Source organism: Amblyomma mixtum, chromosome 5 (genome assembly GCF_055824585.1).
Source record: "Amblyomma mixtum isolate Tamu chromosome 5, ASM5582458v1, whole genome shotgun sequence".
Taxonomy (NCBI): Eukaryota; Metazoa; Arthropoda; class Arachnida; order Ixodida; family Ixodidae; genus Amblyomma; species Amblyomma mixtum.
The window spans coordinates 20,664,267-20,685,390 of NC_143016.1; the positions used below are offsets into that span (position 1 = coordinate 20,664,267).

Genomic DNA, 21,124 nt, shown 5'->3' on the forward strand with positions numbered 1-21,124 from the left:
ATTCAGTGGAAAACCCGGTGTCAGCATTGGCATGTCGAGAAAAGCAAGTGGCCCACCTGCCGGCAAGGTCATGTGATCTTGCAACATCACAACGTGGCCATCGTGGTAGCTGGTAGTTGAAATAATGATTGGTTGAGAGGGGTCATGTGACCTTGCTTGTCATCACAACCTGGGCAGGTGCCCACCTGCCCACCATGACGCGGCCCATGGGTGTTACGGGAGCTCGGGAAGAGCAACCTAAGTCTCGCAAGCCACACCGCTGGCTGTGTTTGAAAAAGCCAGCTGCCGGGGAGTGGCGCATCGCTGAACCACTGTGTCACTACGCCAGGAGTGTTCTAAGGACTCCCCATGATCGGTGAATGTGAAGTAGAGAATGACCCATTCCTCATATATGGGCATGCAGGCAAAACCCAGGCGAAAGAGAGGGAATGCTTGCTCTGGAGGGATCTCTGATGCTATAGCATTGTACTCCTAGGGATAGGGATTATGGGATAGTGAAAAAAAGAATAGTGTCCATGTATGCGAAGTGATATGTGAAGAGGACCTCAGACCACTGAAGGGACCCATCAACATTATCGCATCATACCCTTAAGGCGGTCCCCTGAAGTATTTTTTAAAAGCAAGCATTTCTGCCTTTTACTGATGCAGTCACTAATTTTATGCCTACATTCTTCTGCCCTTTACTTCAAGGCTTTCATGGACAAGGTTTTCAATGAAGTCCTTCCTGTTATTCCACTCCATGTGCGCAAGGATATTTTGCTGGCACTTCCCCATATCCTGGAGGACTCTGAACACCATGCTGCAGCTCGCAAACTGGGGTGCGTAGGAATATGTTGCGAGAGTGATTGATGAAATGTTGTTCTCTGTTTTCTCAGTTGTTTACTAAAGACCAGAAATCTCAGTGGCTGCCATATTTCTTTTGCTTTGTCTGAAAGAATCCTTCTACTTGGACAATGCATCAACCATGTTGCTAGAAGTTTTGTCTAGACATTGATCAATAATGGGATCATATGATATGGCATGTGTAATAAGGGAGTAATTACTCAGTGACGTCCACCCGAGCGCAGCCATGCGGCTGCAAAGGAAAGCTATACAGCTTATTACAAATCTACTCCACCTTGGGGGATTCCCCTAAAACATTTTTGATCAATATGGCATGTGTTTCTTTAATGTATTATGTGCACTTATAAGGTTATTTGTCCCTCTTTGTTTGGCAGCATCTTCCTTTTGTTCCTGTTCGTTGTGTCAGCACAGCGGCAGCACTTTTTCTTTTTGGAGGGGTGCTGCCATGTTGTGCATGTTCTGAACAGATTATTCTATTGGTGGTCTTACCATATCACTCGCCAGATGCATGCTATAGTGTCAGTAAACTAAACAGCCATGCCATTGGATTTTTTGTGGCAGAGATCTTGCACAGTGTTTTGCAGACCACGAAGACCTAGTCAGGAAAACAATTTTGATACAGCTTAAAAAAAATGGGAAACTGATATACTGGGCTGTATGGTCGAGGCGGTGCTTTACATGATGCAAGTTGAAGTCATGAAAATTGTCACCAACACTGTTACCATTTTGCAGTGAGCTTTTTACTGATGACAAGGAGCTTGGCCCTACCATTCTTGAGGCACTCAGCAATCTGTATGTAGAGCCAGAAGTGATTTCTGAGGTGAGAAATGTCATGAAAGATGTGCTTTTTTACAGTAATCGCATCATAGTTATGGCAATATTTTCTTTTTGGGGAGGAGTAGTTGGGGGTTGGAGGAAAGGATTGTTGGCGGGGCATTTGATTTTCTTTTAGTTTCTTGTGTAATTGCTTTTATTAGTTGTCTACCATCATAGTCTGGCTTTTATTCATGATTCTTTGATGCAGTGTGTACCATGCGACTGCATTGCCTTGAAAAAGTGCCACATCTGTGCAGTCTTCTTCTAGTTTGTTGTTGCACTCTGAAAAGGGCTTGCTTTGGAGCACAGCCTTGACTTTCCTGTTGGTGTTTAAATTGATGGTCTTGCAAATTCTTTCTAATTTGTTTCTAAACTTTAGTGTGTTGGTTGACTTTGGCCAGTTCTTGTAAAAGTCCTTGTCATCGTGGTGTTGCAACAGTATTTAATTCCTATTTAGTGGATTTTTTTTTTATGCGTAATCTTTCTTGACATTTTTGACATCGCACCTTTTTCAGATGAGTGCAGTGGACACAGAAGCTTTGTTATAGTACAGTAATAAAGGATGTATTGTTATGGTTATGTAGGGCCACAGTTGATGCTGGCTATGGAATAGCTTTGTTTTATTGCTCATGAAATCATACATTTTAAATTTTTTAATATACTGAGCTCTTTATTGTAAGCATCCTTCTTGAGTGGTTGTCTAACAAATAAAATCTTGTTCATCAAGCTCCGTCATATCTGCCACCTTTTAATAATAAAAAGAGACTGTTCTTTTTGAATTGCTTATTTATTGGTGCTAGATCTGCAAAGCAGTCAGGGCTTTATGACCAGCTTTCTTACTAGTGTACATTTCCTTGCTCTTTAGCAATACATGGTAATGTAAGCATTCATGGGGTACATATAGCACCCTTCATACATTTCATCCCATTCCGATCACATGTTTAAGTTTGGAGCTCCATTCTCTAGAATGAAGATGCATCATGATTCTTTTATTTGAATGACATGTCTGCCATTTCTGATGCTGCCAATTTCAAGACTACTGTATTTTCTGCTACGTGTTGTTAACCTATTTTATTGTATAATTATGTACTGTTTTCTGTACTTACCACTCCCGTCTGTAATGCCTTCGGGCCCAGAAAGTATGTGAAATAAACAAATAAATAAATAAAATGCACGAGAGTAGGAACCTGATTTCTAGCTTTTATTGCTGGTGCTTCATTATTTCATTTTTTTGAGCTACTCATACACTTTCTGTTGTAAAGTTCAGTAGAAAAATATAGCTGTAGAAGCGTGCGCCAAAATTTGTACTGTGGCACGGTGCTCATAAAGGGGATCCATAGGCAGCTGTCTTGGGTCTTTGGAACATTTTACGCTTTGAGGTTGCATTTCGCTGGCCTTTAAACACAAATTTAACAAATGCAAACTCTAATCTTGTCTGTCTTCAGAGGTTAGCACAATTAGAATAAAGGTCTGTCTGAGCTTTAGAGTCTAACCTCTGGAGTGGACATGGAAGAAGAAAATGCCGCATCGCACAGCTGGGCCATGGTGGGGTGAAGGTAGCGGAGTTCTAATAAATGACTACCACTGGTACTGTATGTGGTGTGGTGGTGCTCCTTTGTATAGGTGCAGATCACATTAAAGTGCAAATCATTTTGTGTTTGCATCTGCTCTTGGCAGTGGCATAGACTGGTAATTTTTTCTTCTTTCTGACAGCAAATAATTAAAGAGAAGCAAACAATTCTTGTTTTCAAAGCCTTGCTCTTGTTACAACGGACACTACAAGCAGGCAGTGTGGGGATAGGCTCTGCCGTCTGTGTTAGCCATAGTGTGTTGCAGTGCTGCTTAAAAGTTGGTTGCTCATGTTTGTGCATGTTTTTGCCTCAGATGAGGAGACAAATCATTTGTCCAAAATTTGTGTCCATGTGTCTTGACCTGCCACCTTTTTAACAGGTTCGCACTCGTGTGCTAACAGTGCTGAAGTCATTGAAACTCAGTCAGCTGCCCCCCACTGTCAAGTTTGTGCTTTCCAACTGCACTGCTCAGGAAGCCTCTCAGGTGTGTGTAACATTTGTGCAAGCCTTTGGAATCTTAGAACCTCTTGTATGAGCACTGAAAGTTTTAAGGCTTTTGCTGCAACAGTGCACAGGTTAGCATTTCTAAGGCTTGACCTTCAGTTGCAGGGGCCGTAGTATAGTACGGGAAAAAGTCAAAATCGCTTTTTGCTTACACCAGAGTGCATCACTTTCAACCTTTGGAACACAATTTTCATCTGAAGTCCTTGTGTTGTCGTAGCTTTCAGAGACTTCACCTTTATCAGAATGCAAGGCATTAGATGTGTTGGTTATTGTGAGATGAAGTGTGGTTTGGAAAAATTATAAAGATTTAACAGGAGTTGTGTTGGAATCTTTTGCTTTGTATGAAAAAGAATAGGCCATCTGTGTTTCGACAGTGTGAAGGTCTGTATATTGCTTTTGAGAAAATTATTTCTAGTAGCAGCTTATGAAAATCTTACCTGCTTCTATCCTAGGTGGTGTCTGAGCTCCGCGCCAACCTTGAACTCCGCCACATTCTGCCAATCTCGTCAACACCTACAAGCTTCAGGTACACATCTGCATCAGCTTTGGGCTATGATGGCCCTAGTTCACTTGCTCATTTTATGGTGCTTGTCACACTTTCTTTTTGGGGCTTCTGCCTTTCGGAGCAAACTTTCAGAAATGCAGTTTCAACATCTAAAGAGATTTGAACTACAAAACATTTTGTGTAGCATTTTACCAAGAATTAAAAGTTACACAAAAGGGAACTAGGTATAGGCTGTTGTCATCATCATCATCAGCCTGACTACACCCACTGCAGGACAAAGGTCTTTTCGGTATCTCTCCAATTAACCCTGTCCTGTGCCAGCTGCGGCCGCCTAATCCCTGCAAACTTCTTAATCTCATCCGCCCACCTAACTTCCTGCCGCCCCCTGCTACGCTTCCGTTCCCTTCAAATCCACTCCGTTACCCTTAAGGACCAGCGGTTGTCTCGCCTTCTCATTACTACATGCCCTGCCTAAGCCCATTTATTGTATCTCACCATAGTTATGCAACAGGTGTAACATCTCGAAAGAATTCATCCTGCTAGGCTTTTTGGGAAGCTGCTGTGCCAGGGATGGGGTGCCAGTGAAATGTGCAATACCTTTATTTTGACCACATCAAAGGAGCCAGCAGCTAAATATATTAATATCAATAAGCAGCACGGGACAAACTGCCTTAAGGTTAAACACAGTTGCCAAAAAAAAAAAAATGACAGTAATTTAGGAGGTACGGTTATTGTGCAGAGTAAAATTTTTAAAATTTTTAAAATTTTTAATGGCTCACTTGGAAGGGTGTGTTTATTATATGAGTCTGTTTGTCATGCAAGAACTAACTACACTGTTCCCCTTGTGGGAGTGGTTTACGATAGTTGTGTAGTTTGCTAGTGGACTTGTGAGTTTTCCTGCCTTGCACAAACCGTGCATTGAGTTCTGCTTGTTGTCATGGTGCTACTAAATTACAGTCTTGTGATTGGCTTTCCTTGGCACGTGGTGGCGCTTTTCTGTGTCCCTTGATTCACGCAGAACATTAAGCCAATTTTGATGTTGCAAAACATATGCTAAAAAAGAGAAGAAAAAGAACTATGTTCAATCTCTGTGCAGTGCTGAAGAAGATGAGGAGCTCCTGGTACTCACTGAAATTTCGAATGCCGTTCAGCTGCGCAGGTTCCTTCGTGATGCTTGGCTCAAGGTGCGTGCTGTGTGTGCATACAGGATTGTCATTTTTCCTTTTGTTCAGCTTGATTAGCTGCAAGCACATAAAATCAGTGCTGGAAGTTGTAATCTGACATTGCTAATACATTACTTGCAGGATAGAATGATGTATGAATAGGGCCCTTCGTTTTCAGGTTTTATAATTTCCAGAATTTCGGGGGTAAAAATTTGGCAATATATTTCGGGTTTTTCGGGTCCTCTTTTTGCAGCAAAAGATAATTTACTATAAGCGGTTGCGTACGTGCGGGGCATAAAGTGCCCAATTTTTTTTCTTAGCACTTCACAAACCTGGAATGACAGGTTGGACAGAAAAATATTCACTAAATGATATATTTTTTCTCTTCTATTGCAATTATTTGACCACGTAAACCATCAATGTACTAAGCAGCACTTCTTATGCAAGCAAGACCTGCCTGCCTTGTGCAATGCGAAGGCAGTCATCAAACATCACAGAGGACATTTTAAACGGGAAAGAGCCCTAGAGCAGGACATTGTTAGAACGGATAGTTCTTGATTCATGATGCTGAATAAATCCCTAATCAGTAGCTGTGTTTTGACGTCTCGCTTCTTAAAGTTAAGTATTTTTCAAGCATATCCTCGAATTAAGATCACCAGTTTAACGAACACTCCTCTGGAATAAGTACAGGATATCAGCTAATTTTCATGCGGCGTCCTCAATTTTGTTCAGGAAAATGTACATTCTCTATGCCCTTTCTTATATATGCTTATCTTAACCGCACCCTCATTTCCTTACCCTTCTGTGTGTTCTTAAAGAGGCATTTTCAGGGAGAAGCTGGGTTTAACCCTATTTTTCAGAAATGTGTTAGGGGTGCAAGAATCTTGTAGAATCGGGTTTTACCCAAGGACTGGGGGCTCTTTGTATGAGCCGTGGAACTGCACGTCTACTGAGTGCCAAAAGTAGCCCTTATATAAAATCTTGCTTGCATTTCCTTTTTTAATGCATGAAAGGAATTATATGGCTGCATTTTCTCTTTTCGTAGTCTGCATTCCTTCTGTCCACACATTTGCTGTTCTGCTCACAGTTTTTTCTTAATCTGATGGTTATTTGTTATTTTTGTTGTTAAGGTTATCTTTTGTACAGCCACCGGCAACCTTGGAAGACCAGGTATATATATTATTGTAAAGATGTTAAGGGTACAGGGCAGACCTTATACTTCACGCGCCTTTGAGACATATTTAAAACCAGTTTTCTCAGTAACTCCAACAAGTAGGTAATTCTACTACAAGTCTACTGAGTGCCAAAAGTAGCCCTTATATAAAATCTTGCTTGCATTTCCTTTTTTAATGCATGAAAGGAATTATATGGCTGCATTTTCTCTTTTCGTAGTCTGCATTCATTCTGTCCACACATTTGCTGTTCTGCTCACAGTTTTTTCTTATTCTGATGGTTATTTGTTATTTTTGTTGTTAAGGTTATCTTTTGTACAGCCACCGGCAACCTTGGAAGACCAGGTATATATATTATTGTAAAGATGTTAAGGGCACAGGGCAGACCTTATACTTCACGCGCCTTTGAGACATATTTAAAACCAGTTTTCTCAGTAACTCCAACAAGTAGGTAATTCTACTACAAGTCTACTGAGTGCCAAAAGTAGCCCTTATATAAAATCTTGCTTGCATTTCCTTTTTTAATGCATGAAAGGAATTATATGGCTGCATTTTCTCTTTTCGTAGTCTGCATTCATTCTGTCCACACATTTGCTGTTCTGCTCACAGTTTTGTTTTTTAATCTGATGGTTATTTGTTATTTTTGTTGTTAAGGTTGTCTTTTGTGCAGCCACCGGCAACCTTGGAAGACCAGGTATATATATATATATATATATATATTATTGTAAAGATGTTAAGGGCACAGGGCAGACCTTATACTTCGCGCCTTTGAGACATATTTAAAACCAGTTTTCTCAGTAACTCCAACAAGTAGGTAATTCTACTACAAGTCTACTGAGTGCCAAAAGTAGCCCTTATATAAAATCTTGCTTGCATTTCCTTTTTTAATGCATGAAAGGAATTATATGGCTGCATTTTCTCTTTTCGTAGTCTGCATTCATTCTGTCCACACATTTGCTGTTCTGCTCACAGTTTTTTTTTTTAATCTGATGGTTATTTGTTATTTTTGTTGTTAAGGTTGTCTTTTGTGCAGCCACCGGCAACCCTGGAAGACCAGGTATATATATATATATATATACCGTATTGTGCGTTTTTATCGTAAAGACTTTCAAAATTTTTCTTACCTCAACCGCTGGCTCGTTTGCGGTGAAACTGCACACATAGCTTGCGTATTATGGTAACTTTTGTATCGTAGCAAGTTTTACAACGGTACTTACTTAGTTGAGCCGTGCATGATAAAAAAGCGTAATCGTCTGCGTCGAGATCGGCGAGCCGAAGCTCAAAACACCGAGTTTTTGCTGAATGACGGCAGTAGCGCCATCTGTCTTCTGCAGTGGAAAGCGTCACAAGCCGCCAAGGCGAGCGTTGCAAGGAGCGCGGGGTTAAGCGCTTCGGTCAACTGAGCGGAAAAAATGCCAGAAACAACTATTTTAACGCGGCTTTGCCATTAAAAGTATATTGTTTTACGTCTTCTTTTTTTCGTCCAATGACTATCCAATTCAGCTTATATCGTCTGCTTTCGTGGGTCTCCTAAAGCGTCGGAGGACGACGTCGCGATGTCCTGAGCTGTGTTTTTCTTGTTTAATTTCATTGTGGAAGACAGATGGCGCTACTGCCGCCCTTCAGCAAGAACTCGGTGTTTTGGGCTTCGGTTCGCCGATCTCGACGCAGACGATTACGCTTTTGCATCATGCACGGCTCAACTAAGTAAGTACCGTTGTAAAACTTGCTACGATACAAAAGTTACCATAATACGCAAGCTCTGTGTGCAGTTTCAACGCAAACGAGCCAGCGGTTGAGGTAAGAAAAATTTTGAAAATCTTTACGATAAAAACGCACAATACGGTATATATATTATTGTAAAGATGTTAAGGGCACAAGGCAGACCTTATACTTCGCGCCTTTGAGACATATTTAAAACCAGTTTTCTCAGTAACTCCAACAAGTAGGTAATTCACATTTGTTTTATTTTATTGCCTATTCTGTTATGCTTTAAATGAACTGGAATTTCGGTGTTTTGCAAACATTCAGTTTCGTAAAGTTTTTCCCAAAACCTAATTTTTTCTTGATTTTTCAAAGCTTAAAGCCGCTCTGGAAAAAAATTACTTCATAGATGTGTAGCATTCACTTCATTAGCTTTGTATCTTTGTGCAGAAAAATGTGGAAAAAAAAATGCCTTTCTATCTTTTGTTTTTCTGATAATGGATGAAAGGTAAGAAATGACATGTTCAGATGTTTAAGTTCAAAGACAAAATAAATATTTACATCACTTTTTTTGGCAGAAACATCTATTTAGTAGCCACTAGCTGTGTAGCTAGTACATTTTATGCTTCTTTGCTTTTCAGTTCGCTTCTTTGGGCTCCTTGGTGATCTTTTGTGCATTTCCTTAGTAAAGTACCTTTGATGGTGCTATATCCATCGCAAACATTTCAGGAACCCTGGTGATATCCTGATTGCCTAAGGGGGGAATGATCACTGGACATATCACAGAACATTAACTCGGGCCATGCTGCCATCACTGTGAGAACTGCGTCTAAGATGGTAATTCGGAGATGCGCATTCTAAGGAAGGCATCCTGGTGTGTGCTTCCAGACAATGTGATTAAATGACCTCGGCATTTTGGGTTCACTCGTGGTGGCACTTCTTGAGAAGCTGTAGATAAGAAAGTTGGTAGAGAACAGAATTTATGTCTTGAAGACTGATTTAGTCGAGTATTTGCAGACGGAAGGGTTGTCCGTCAACTGACCCTTGTGTGCACACCGAGTGCCGGGTGTTTCGAACACTGCTCTTTAAGGGGTCACTGTCGATAGCCAACACTTCGAAATGCATTGCTCAAACTGCCTTGTGCATGTGTGTTAAGTCTGAAACGAAAGAAACAGTAAAACTTTCAAAATAATCACACAAATGAGAAAATCGCATGCCTCAAAAGGGGGAATAAAAGCACTGGCTGAAAGGTGCCAGCATAAAAGTAAACATACCAGGCACATTTCTGCTAAGCCTGACTGCTGTTAAAGAAATAGCTGATATTCGAAAAATCCAAAGTTTTGCTTCCAGTAAATACATTGATGTGAAACAGCAGTGTCATGTAAACATTTTCCTTTATTTTTTTCTGCAGATTATAGAGAATGTCAAGTTGGCTGCAGAGCACAAGGTCAGTCTGCACTGTCTACTCTGTTGTCACTTGATAGCATGCTAAAACTGTAGCAGCATTTTTGAAATGTAGTGAAACAGTGTGCCTACTAGTTCATCTTCGTCTGCTTGAAATTATTTTTCTTTCAGACTTTGGACATTCTGCTTCTGGTGATGCTGCACAAGTTCTTGCCAAAACCCGAAGCCAAGTCTGTGGAGAGCCTGCTTCGCAAGAAAGTGCGGAGTGGCCACTTCACAGGAAGCCTTCTTGACCGGACCTTTGACTCGCACCCTCAGGTGAATTGCATTTAAAACTTGCTAGGACTTACTTAGGAGTGCAGTCAGTTACCCACAATTCATTGGATTGATATCAAATTGCTCCACTGCTGCAGTTATAAATTTGCTAAGGGCTTCATGTGCAGAACACCGAAAATGAAGCTACATAGTGCATGGATGCACTATAAAAACCGGACTCATGTTCTAGGCTTTAACATTATCGTTGGCTGTACTTCCATCTTTAGGGAGAGAGCCAGCTGCTACACAGAAGGTTGAGATCAGGTGTGTCATTTTTGAAACCTTCTTATAAGTTTGGCAGCAGTGATCCAGATGGTTGTGAGTGCTACTCTGTTGAGTACATTTTGTGGACTGCACTTTGTTGTCAAAACAATACTTGTTTACTAAGAAACTCGTGTTGATCACAATCAAAAAGCTTGGACAAAAAAAACGGAGACTGCTGATATGAATAAAGGGACAGGGAGTCAAACAAATTTTGTCCGTGATGCTTGTTTCTTACTGACTACATCAGTGATGAGAAGGGGAGCGCTACTTGTCACAACATAACAGGGCTTATGAAGTGGTTTTTGAATGACCCCTTTGGCTGTGCATGCAGCTGACAGTGGGATCAGGAGGCTGTTGCTGCACTGGCTATGTTTTTGAAATGCACCCATTGCATTTTCTGAAGGGAACATGTAGTTCATGTTAGATCAGATTGGGATTTGTTTAAAATGGTCGCTCAAGGCCTAGTTGCTATTGAGGGAACGGGCACGGGTAAGCATTTATGAAGGTTTCGCATACAAGACTTCATGGAAAGTAGGGGTTTCTGCGGTGGTAGTCTGTGATTGGAACCAGTCCTTGGACAATGTCACCATCACGGGTGGGTGCTTTATCAGAAGTTTTCACAGCCCAGCACAAAGTGACAGCACTTGCATAGCAATGCACTGGTGGCGGCGATTGCAGGCTGTTTTACTGGTGCTGCCACATGCAGAGTGCAACGGTGTTGTCCCTTGTGGTGGCATAGCTTGCTGTGGCCTTTGCTGTGGCTCTGGATACGGATATGCACTTCCCTGGACAGCCCTCCGGCTAGAGGGTTGTCGTCTAGGGGGTGTTTCACCCAGAAGGTCTCCACAGTGATGCTGCCCGAGTTGGAGCAGTTCCTCTTTGGGGCTCTGCTTTAGAATGCCAGGAGCAAACTCCTCTTTCAGACAAAATAGACTAGTCATTTTTCTTTGTCAGTGCAATGGAGGTTATTTGTGTTGAAACTTGTCCCATGTGATAGAGTGTTGCTCAGCTGCCTTCCTTTTCATCCTTCCAGGTGATGAAAGTGTACAGTCGCACGATGATGCACCTGGCACAGGTGTTGCTGTGGTGTCCCGAGCCACAGGTCCTCAAGTTTGGGGAACGAATGTACCAACGCATGTTTGTCTGCTATGAAGGCACCGCCAGAGAGGCACGCATCATTATCTTCTTCGTGAACTAAGCATTTATGCCAGTTATTTTGTCTCTTAGATTTGCATGCAGTTTAAAGAATTTTATTTCTACCTGAAATGAAGCCGTAACTAACAAGGCCTGATTCATTTTGTGCATCCACACTTGTAACATTCATGAAAACAAAGCTACATAGAGCTCACAATTTCTTGGACATGGTGGAAGAGTTTGTTTACTTGTGGCTTGTGCTGTTTGTGGCTTTTGCATATAGTGATTATTTACAATTTCAGGAGGTGGTACTGAACCTTGTGACCCACTTTGGCAGTGGAGTCGCTGCCCAGATGGATGCAGCCTTTGAATGTGCCTTGGAGCTTGTTCGCCAGCACACAAACCTAATGGCTCCATATGGTGGCTTCTTCAAGGTTGGCAGTATTCTGGCACACCTTCCACAAGTGTCTCTGTCAGCTGTGACACTAATTAACCCATAGGCTTATCTTTAATGACTTGGAAAGAGTATGAAATAACATATAGGTACCCTTCTTTTTTCTCATCCTTCCTTCAGTGTGTTGCTTAGGTAAAACATTTTGAGACCTAAGTGCAGCTTTTAGCGAGATTTATTAAACTCCTTTTTTTGCTTTCAGATTACTATATTATATTTTGAAAATTTGTTTGGAAATGTTTTAAAAGAATGAACGCATGTTGCAGAGCATCTGAAACCATTGCACAAGAGGTTGTAGCACTTCGTCCAAAGTGGTAGAATTGTTTGTTTATTAGCTTCCTTGTTATAGCTTCTTTCCAGATTAGTATTGTGTTGCATGATTGACAACAGTGTTTCACATGAAGGCAGTACTTTGAGTTACATTATGCTGCTTAGCTTTCAAGCATTTTATGTCTAGGTTGAGGTGTAATGTACGAGTGATGCTGTAACATTTGCATCGCTTATCGACTGTTGGCAAAACAGCTGTACAGTTTTTTGGTTGTGCTGAAACCGAGTACATTTAGAGAGTGTGGATGCTTTTGAAATAATACTTTTAAGATAGGCTTTGAGTGGCTCATTGGATTCCATCATAATGGGTTATGAGCCATCTAATTATATTATAATCTCTTCTGTGGAGAGAGCCAGTTGCTAGCAAGTGACCAAGCGTGATAGTACATTGAGACATTATGAAAGCAGTAACACAATGAAGCAGCAGTTGACCCCATGCAAGAAAGTAAGGTAAACAAAAGCAGACCACATTTCGTATATGTTTCCAAGTAGTGCTAAGCACATTAGAAGAGACTGAGCTTATTCTTTTTTTGTCTAGGAAATTGCCTCATGCAAGTTGCAGGGCTTTTCATGTTGCTCATAATGTTTGCATTTCATGCCTTTTCGCTTTTTATTTTCTGCTGTAAATGCAGAGCACCCTTGACATACTGCGGAACCTCTCACTTTGCCAAATTCGGACATTATTCCTCATCATTGCACTTATCGCCTACCGCGGAGGCCGTGAAGGGGCAACGTATCAGGTAAGCCTTGTTCAACACTGTAGTATGGTGTGTTTTCCTCCATAAAGCATCATTCACGTTGCCAATTGGAATACGCTCTGCTTGTCCAGTAAAATGCATTCAACTTCGATGAACACTGTACCTTTCTGTTCTGCCGATTTGTAGAGTCAGAACCTTGCATAGGTGACAGGTAGGTTTCTTTGGTGGTGTGTTTCAGCATTACTTTACAATGGTAACCAATGATTTGGACGTCTGACTGATGAGTGCATACAGTATCCTTTCCGGCTCAACCAGCTTTGAGCTGCTCACAGAGGTTGCTTAGCTTATGCTGACAGTTCTAATGTTGCTTGCTCTGGTAACTAAGGCCTGAAGACTGGAGACTTGAATCGCAATTTGGCTAACTGGCATATGTATGCTGCTTGCGCTCCATGCAGGATGAGCTGCAAATGATGATACGCAAGATGGTAACGAAGTCATGTCCTAGGTGAGTTATTCTTTGTTCATTTCCATTTTTTAATGCATTCTTTGTCCGCAACACAGCAGAGTGGCTCAAATAATTCTATCTGGCTGAGGAATGATTTTTTTTTTTTTATTTAAAACATACTGCAGTCATTGAAGACCAAGCAGGAGGGCAATACAGGTCATAAGTAAACGCAATTCAGTGCCACCATTAGCAAGCAATCACAACTGTAACGCTGTAACGCCATGGCTTTGACATTTCATGTCTGGACTTCTTCAAGAGGCTCCTTCTGCTAAACGATGCTTTGATGGCTCTAAGCTCTTAGATGTGCAAGAAAAGTTTGCTGGCACACTTTCAGGTCAAAGCGGATCGGCGTTGTTGCAGCGCTGATGACAGTCAAGGCCATGGCATCAACCAGGTGAGATTGTTAAATTGCATTTTTATGCTGATTAGACTGAATGTGTTTTGTTTGGAATTAAAAGCTGATTATCACTTGTTCCTTTTTTTTTCTTGCTAGCTGTTGGAAGTCCCAGTGCTCTGCTTTAAGTACACTAGTATTTGTGTGCAGTTGAAATGCTGAATTTTAGTTTACGATGTTTGGAGCACATCAATTGAGTCTGCGAATTATGCATGTATTGATGCTGGTCTAGTTGGTTGTAAAACTAGTCAAGGACATTGCTTGCAGCTGTAGTAGCATTTGCAAGAGCTTTTTTCATTTTATTTGGTCTGCTTTTTTTCCCCCTTTTCTAGTGTCTTTGCAGTTCATTTGCATTCGCAGCATTTTGACGACTACTTATCATTATTAAGGCGGGAAGCTGCTCTTAGAAAAAAAAAATTATTAATCAAGTCACAATTAAGAAATTTTCCGGGAACCTGTGTTTTTGAATGCTGATTTCAGATATGCCATTTAGTTTAGTGTAGAAGTAGGGCCTGTGCACTTATGTAGTTAATGGTAAGTAAGATTTTGGAGAGAAATTGTAAGAAAATTTGCTGAAGGGAATGTACTGAAATGCATGCCATTGGTTTGTCTTGACATCAAGGAATGCATAGAACTTCCCGTTGTTGAAATTGCCACTTCAGAAACAGGAAAAAAGTTGTATTCCTGGTTCTGGAGTATCAACTTCAAAGTCCCATTACTCAAGGTCTATAGTGCATAAGTTACCAGATTTGTATTATCTTAATTTTCCAGTATTGTTGTGTGAGTTTTATTTGTTTCTAATTTATCTGGTGCACCTTGCCAGAGCAATAGAGTTGTTTGCGGGCACTTGCTATCATTGACCTTGAATGAGCCATTTTCAAACATAAGCATGCCCAGCTGCATTATCTAGACCTTCCAGAGGTGACAACTAGCTCTTATTTGTCTCTGTCTACTGCCACTTCGTGGCCTTGGTGTAGACAGACTAGCAGAAGACCACAACTGTGTGGGCACGATAATCGCTGTGTGATGTGCTACGTCATGAAAACTTGGTTGTGCCAATACAAACTTTCCAAGAGACGAGGAGGTACCAGTGTGTGAAAGAACGGCGCACGTTCCAGAAGGTTGGCGAATCACACGTACACACACACACACACACACACATGCACACGTGTTGACTGCATTGGTGCTGGGCTTACTCTGCACAGTCATATTGCGGCTGTGCAACTTCATTCCAGGCACTGAAACCTTTGGATGCTTATTAGTTATTGGGACAGGAGTTTGCATCCAGAGCTTAGTCGGAAGACACCTCCTATGGGATGATGGCTGTTCCTTGGCCAAGGTGTCAAACCTCACAGAATTCTGCCTGCAGCAGGGTTTCATGTGAAACTTAAGTTGATTCCCTTGTTGGCGCATATGTCATGCCCTTACTGTTGTGATGGACCTCAGGGTCTACCTGCTGACGGTTGCGACAGGAAGCAAAAATTGCTTTTAATGACTAAATGAACACTGCTGTGCAAGAGGCGAAACACCAAGTGAACTTGCAATGATGACGGTGAGGAAGACTTTTTCTGATGTCGGGGCAACGAAGAAGTTCCAAAAACCCCTATGAATGAATCGTACATTTACACTCTGCATAATGGACAGCAGATACATCCTTTGCACTGTTTCTGTGTGCTGTTTTCATCTTTATTTCCATGCAGTGAAGAGTGTGTCACCATTTCATTTATTAATCATGTAGATGGCTGTTGGGGGACTGTATAATGTAGATACAGCTGCAAGAATCTCCTTTACGGTCAAGCTGTTTACACTGCCTATATAATTTGTTTTTCTGCTCTGTTTCTTCCTCTCATTCTTCGTTGTTTCTGCTGCATTTAACCAGTCTTGTCATCTTTTTTCGTTCTCTTTACTGCTGGAACTACACTGCATCATAGACGCTCCTGCGCTATGCATTTTCAGAGCACATTGAAGAACCCTAGGTGGTAAACATTCATAGAGAGCCCTGCACTATGACTTCTTTCTTCCTTCATTCACCCACTCCTTCATTCCTTCCCTGAATGGCATGGTTTGGGTGTCCATCCCTGAGCGAGACAGCATTATGCCTTTCATTTCTTCATGACCAGTTATTATTACTATTATTACTATTCTGCTTTTTCATTTAGCACTCTTATTTGTACCGTTTTCACAAAAGCATTTGTTGGGCGAGTTGGTGTTTTCGATGATCCATAACTACAGCGCAAACGACAGGACAGAGATGAAGAAGGGACACCACACAGCGCTGTGTGGTGTCCCTTCTTCATCTCTGTCCTGTCGTTTGTGCTGTAGTTATGGATCACCGTTTTCACAGTTTGTTGAGATGAATGAATTATGTGATGTTACTTGCAAGCGTGTGTAGTTGGCCCATGCCAGAGAATAACAGTTCGGTGAGGACCTTGCTCTTCTGAAACCACTTTCGAATGTTTTTACTTGACAGGGGAATCAGGGTCAGTGACTCACTTCAGCTGTCGGCATCGTCTTCAACGAGCAATGCCACACCTGCCGAACTGATTCGCTCTGCGGTTGACCTTCTTGAGCTTGTCAGGGCATCGACCTCTTGCTGGCCACAAGCCATGTCCCTCTTCTACGACGAGCTAAGCCGTATTGTCGTCCATGGAGAGCTGGGCCAGAGCATTGAGGTACAGGCGTCTGCTGTAGCTATTCACAGCGTTGAGCTGTAACTCCTTGCATTTTTTCAAGGGGTAAATCCTTATTATGTCATTTCCATAATAGAAGGGGGGTTTACTTGCTTTGGCCAGAATGAATCAGAAGCACGTGAAGTCTGAAGTGATGCCAGGTCGATAAAATTAATTTTCAGAATGGCTGCAGCAGTCACACTATCTGTTGCTGCGGTGGTGTAACTCTAATGGTGGAAGTGATGGAAGGGCAGGTTGCAGGGACATGCAGTAGACTCCATTTAAGATGAGCTTGAAGGGACCAGAAAATTTTTTTGTCTTATCAGAAGTTCATCTTAACAGAAGTGTCTCCAAAAAAGTTATGTGAGCACGCTATGCATGTCCAAATATGTACCACATGCAAACAATGAATAAAATGACCTTGCAATGAGAGGATAATTACAAGTGGAACGTATTATGTGGCATTATACATGGGAGCTGAACAATGAGGGTATTAAACAGTCACATTATCCTAATTTAAAACAACATTGGTCTAGTTTTCGTTTTTCACCTTCTATTTTTCACCCTCTCTCTTCCGCAGCGACTGCTGTTTCTTCTTCTATTGTTTCTGGCTTGATTTTTGAGGCTCGGAGTGCCCAGCTGGGTAGCTGTGCACTCCGACTGAGTCCTATAGGAAAAAAACCAAAAGTCTCACATTGTTCTTCTTAACCGAGAATTCGTCTTAACCAGGTTTGTCTTAACAGGAGTTGACTGTAGTGGAGATAGAGTTTATCTCTAGCAAAACAAAGCACTCCCTCATCCCTGTTGAGGAAAAAATATTTGGTTTGGCCCAGCATCAATTCAGACATTGCACTGTCCAGTTTATTCTAGCTAAGTTGGATAAGTACTCCACTCGAGCGAAATAACAATGAAATTCAAGCTCGAACAAGCCTGCAGTTTAACCTTGAGGATATTTTTACTTGACCCTCTGAGGAGTACAACAGTCAGCATGTTTGTGCTTATCAAATAAGCTGACTTCAATTTTATTCCATTTCATTTTGAAGATTTTGGTACTGGACATTTATAGAAAATAATGAGGTGCAATACATTTTGTCAGATTGCAAATTTTGCTCTGCATGTGAAAGAGAAATAATTTCTTCTTGGCAAGTTAGAGTGGAAAAACGAGATTTTCAGCCTGATTTGCTGTGTTGTAGTTGACTTTTTTTGTAAAAGGAAAATGTTGCTGAGTGTGCCTTCTCTTGCTGGAGAAAGCTCTGAATTGACTGTTGAAGCTGCGATATATTTTATGAATTAAGGAAGCAGTGACTGGCAGTTTGCCTCGTCATATACCTGCTCTTGGGAATTGAAGCTGGGTTCTTGTTACTTTTTGCTCCACCAGTGCTAGTTTAATGCTGTGTTGTTAGTATAGTACATATTCTGGTGTTTGGCTCATCTTCACTGAAATACATTTTGGAAATCTCCCTTTACAGACCTGGATCAGCGATACTATCATCACAGACTTCCAGGATGATTATATCGTGGATGTGACGCCGGATGATCAGGAGCAAATGTGAGTTTTTTTGAGCAATGCGCATGTAAAGGCTTTTGTATCATTGTATAGGGTCAGGACAACTTTAGACCTCAATCAACCAAATGACCAGGCAGGCTTTCGTAAAGGATACTCGACAATGGCCCATATTCACGCAATCAATCAGGTGGTAGAGAAATGCGCAGAATATGACCAGCCCCTATATATAGCATTCATTGATTACGAGAAAGCATTCGACTCAGTAGAAACATCAGCAGTCATGGAGGCATTGCAGAATCAGGGTGTAGAAAAGTGTTATGTGAAAATATTGGAAGATATTTATAACGATTGCACAGCTACCATAGTTCTCCGTAAAGTCAGCGATAAAATTCCAATAAGGAAAGGTGTCAGGCAAGGAGACACAATCTCGCCTATGCTATTCACTGCCTGTTTACAGGAGGTATTCCGGGGCCTGAAATGGGAACAGTTGGGGATAAGAGTTAATGGAGAATACCTAAGTAATTTGCAATTCGCTAATGACATTGCCTTGCTAAGTCACTCAGGACATGAACTGCAAAGCATGATCAATGAATTAGACAGGCAGAGCAGAACGGTGGGACTAACAATTAACATGCAGAAAACCAAAGTAATGTTCAACAGCCTAGCAAGGGAACAGCAGTTCGCAGTTGGTAGCCAGGTTCTGGAAGTAGTAAGAGAATATGTATATTTAGGGCAGGTAGTGACAGCTGATCCAGATCATGAGAGGGAAATACAAGAAGAATAAGAATGGGGTGGAGCGCATATGGCAGGTTCTCTGAGATCATGAATGGTAGTTTACCAATATCCCTCAAGAGAAAAGTATACAACAGGTGTATCTTACCGGTACTTACCTATGGGGCAGAAACGTGGAGGCTAACAAAGAGGGTTCAGCTTAAGTTAAGGACAACGCAGCGAGCTATGGAAAGAAAAATGATAGGTTAAGAGATCTGTTAAGAGATCGGAAGTGGGCGGAGTGGGTGAGAGAACAAACGCGCGTTAATGATATCCTAGTTGAAATCAAGAGGAAGAGGTGGGCTTGGGCAGGGCATGTAATGCGAAGGCAAGATAACCGCTGGTCCTTAAGGGTAACGGAGTGGATTCCAAGAGAAGGCAAACGTAGCAGGGGGCGGCAGAAAATTAGGTGGGCGGATGAGATTAAGAAGTTTTCGGGAATATGGTGGCCGCGGCTGGCAAAGGACAGGGTTAATTGGAGAGACATGGGAGAGGCCTTTGCCCTGCAGTGGGCGTAGTCAGGCTGATGATGATGATGATGGGTGATGCCAGAAATCTAGGGTAAACAGCTGTTTAGTATTAGCTCAAAACTCCTCAGCACAGAAATGTGCTTTTTCCAGCAACCTTGTAATAATAAATAAAAATTCATGTTCATACCAGTTTTTGTGCAGAATGGCACTTCTTGGATCATTTTGTTTGAAAACACTTATGCCGTTGTTACACAGGTACTTTCGATCATGATTGAGTCATTCAGGAATGAACTCGATGCATGTCCGGTGTTTCTACATGGCCAATTCAGTCACGATTGATCCTGATCCTGCTCAACTACAAGCTGGTTCCTGAAGAGCAATTGAGATTTTTGTGAGAGCTCGTGGCCGTGTGCTCAGGAAACAATCAAATTCAAAGTAAAAATGAAACAAAGATTGCCCGCCTGCCTGGGCTGTAGTAAACACATGGAGCACCCATGAGTACAGGCCAGTAATAATGTCAGCTTGGCGCACGTTAGTGATGCAACCTGCTGCAGTTGCATTACAGTCGTGGGATTTTTGATCAGAAGTGTTTTTGTTTGGTAATCCTAAAAACTGATATGGGTATTACTTGCAGTGGCCTAGATGCCTCTCATTAAATAAGGTGATTAACAGTAATAGTTAATTACTTAATATTAGTTAACCAGCCTACTAGTCAGCACGTCTAGCTGTTTTCTGATGTGCTGCATTGCTAACAATGCTATGCCGAAAAAAGTGCTCGTCTAACTCGAAAAGCCTATTTTTAAAAATTGCAGAACATCTTTGGTGAAACATCGGGTATGCGGAGGCTGGAGTAACAAGAATAGCTAAGAATTTTTGACGCAAAGGGTATTGCAGTCAACAAAATAAAGCAAATGAAATTGTAGAACTGATCTTCATTGCTGGTTGTACTAGTATGTTTGAGTGATTTGCTGTAAGAAGTTCTAAATCTTATTATACATTCACTTTTCTGGGTCAGATGTAAACAAAATTTTTTTTTGCCACTTGGACATCCTTGTAACTTTTTGTGATCATATGGGATGCAGAGTCCGTCAAGTTGTATCTTAAAGGGACACTGAGGAGAGCTCTATTAATATTTTTTTAAAAGCAAAATCCGATAGTTCGGCATTTCATGGCTTTGTTGCCACATGGCCTGCAGCAAAACATGCATTTATTTCAAAGAAATTTGGATTCGAAGTTGAAAAAGTTTTTCCCGCCGCTCTGATTCAAACTTGGGATTCTCTTATGACGACACAGGACTAAGTGATGTGAAACATGATGTGCACATGACTTAACGCAGACTCCGTGATTTCTGGCCACCAGCAGTACGGCCTAGCAGCAGCCGAAAAGAAAGCTACCGCCGGCCGCACGTTGAAGGCATCTACCGGCTATTGTGGCCGTCGCTACCGTTGCTTCGTTTACGTTTGCAGCGGCGTTTTGCCAACGTTACGATGGATCCCGTTCTTGAAGTCTTCAACGAAGTTCTCGGAAATAGACACATTTAGCATACCGTGTACCGTGTTACCGTTAGCGGGAGCCCGCCGGTGCAGGCGCTGATTGGTCCCGATGCTGCAGGCTCACGCGTAGCTGCCGGGTACGTGGCGCTATCTGGCGACGTCAAGGAGATTTGCGCATGCATTGGCGGCGCTTCAGTGATTCGTGGCTTTTCGTGTCCTAGTGTTGCTAGAACCATTGGTTCTAGCAACACTGTTTTGTCCTATGACCTCATCACGCTTGTACTTGCGAGTTTGGCCTGTGGCGGCGATACCTGTATTTTGGTTCTTGCTCTTTTCTATGTTACAAGAGCTTTGCTGTCAGTATGAGTGGCGTTTTTGTAATCAGGAGCTGGTATTCTGTCAATACAAGCCAACATCAATTTCTCCTCAGTGTCCCTTTAAGTT

The 21,124-nt window shown here is 41.8% G+C and overlaps 1 protein-coding gene across 2 annotated transcripts in view; it reads left to right on the forward strand.

Moving 5' to 3' along the window:
* The window catches only part of Fancd2 (Fanconi anemia complementation group D2), a 48,736-nt gene that overhangs the window by 8,916 nt on the left and 18,696 nt on the right, over positions 1-21,124 (forward strand). The window contains exons 10-23 of one of the 2 annotated variants that reach the window (XM_089543567.1): positions 691-818; positions 1,576-1,663; positions 3,610-3,714; positions 4,187-4,260; positions 5,336-5,423; positions 9,690-9,725; positions 9,854-10,000; positions 11,295-11,429; positions 11,698-11,829; positions 12,806-12,913; positions 13,327-13,376; positions 13,711-13,770; positions 16,241-16,442; positions 17,909-17,988. In XM_089543567.1, coding sequence (XP_089399693.1) covers positions 691-818; positions 1,576-1,663; positions 3,610-3,714; positions 4,187-4,260; positions 5,336-5,423; positions 9,690-9,725; positions 9,854-10,000; positions 11,295-11,429; positions 11,698-11,829; positions 12,806-12,913; positions 13,327-13,376; positions 13,711-13,770; positions 16,241-16,442; positions 17,909-17,988 — 1,433 coding nt within the window. The remainder of the gene's footprint in view (positions 1-690; positions 819-1,575; positions 1,664-3,609; positions 3,715-4,186; positions 4,261-5,335; positions 5,424-9,689; positions 9,726-9,853; positions 10,001-11,294; positions 11,430-11,697; positions 11,830-12,805; positions 12,914-13,326; positions 13,377-13,710; positions 13,771-16,240; positions 16,443-17,908; positions 17,989-21,124) is intronic. The other variant, XM_089543568.1, reaches the window with a different exon arrangement.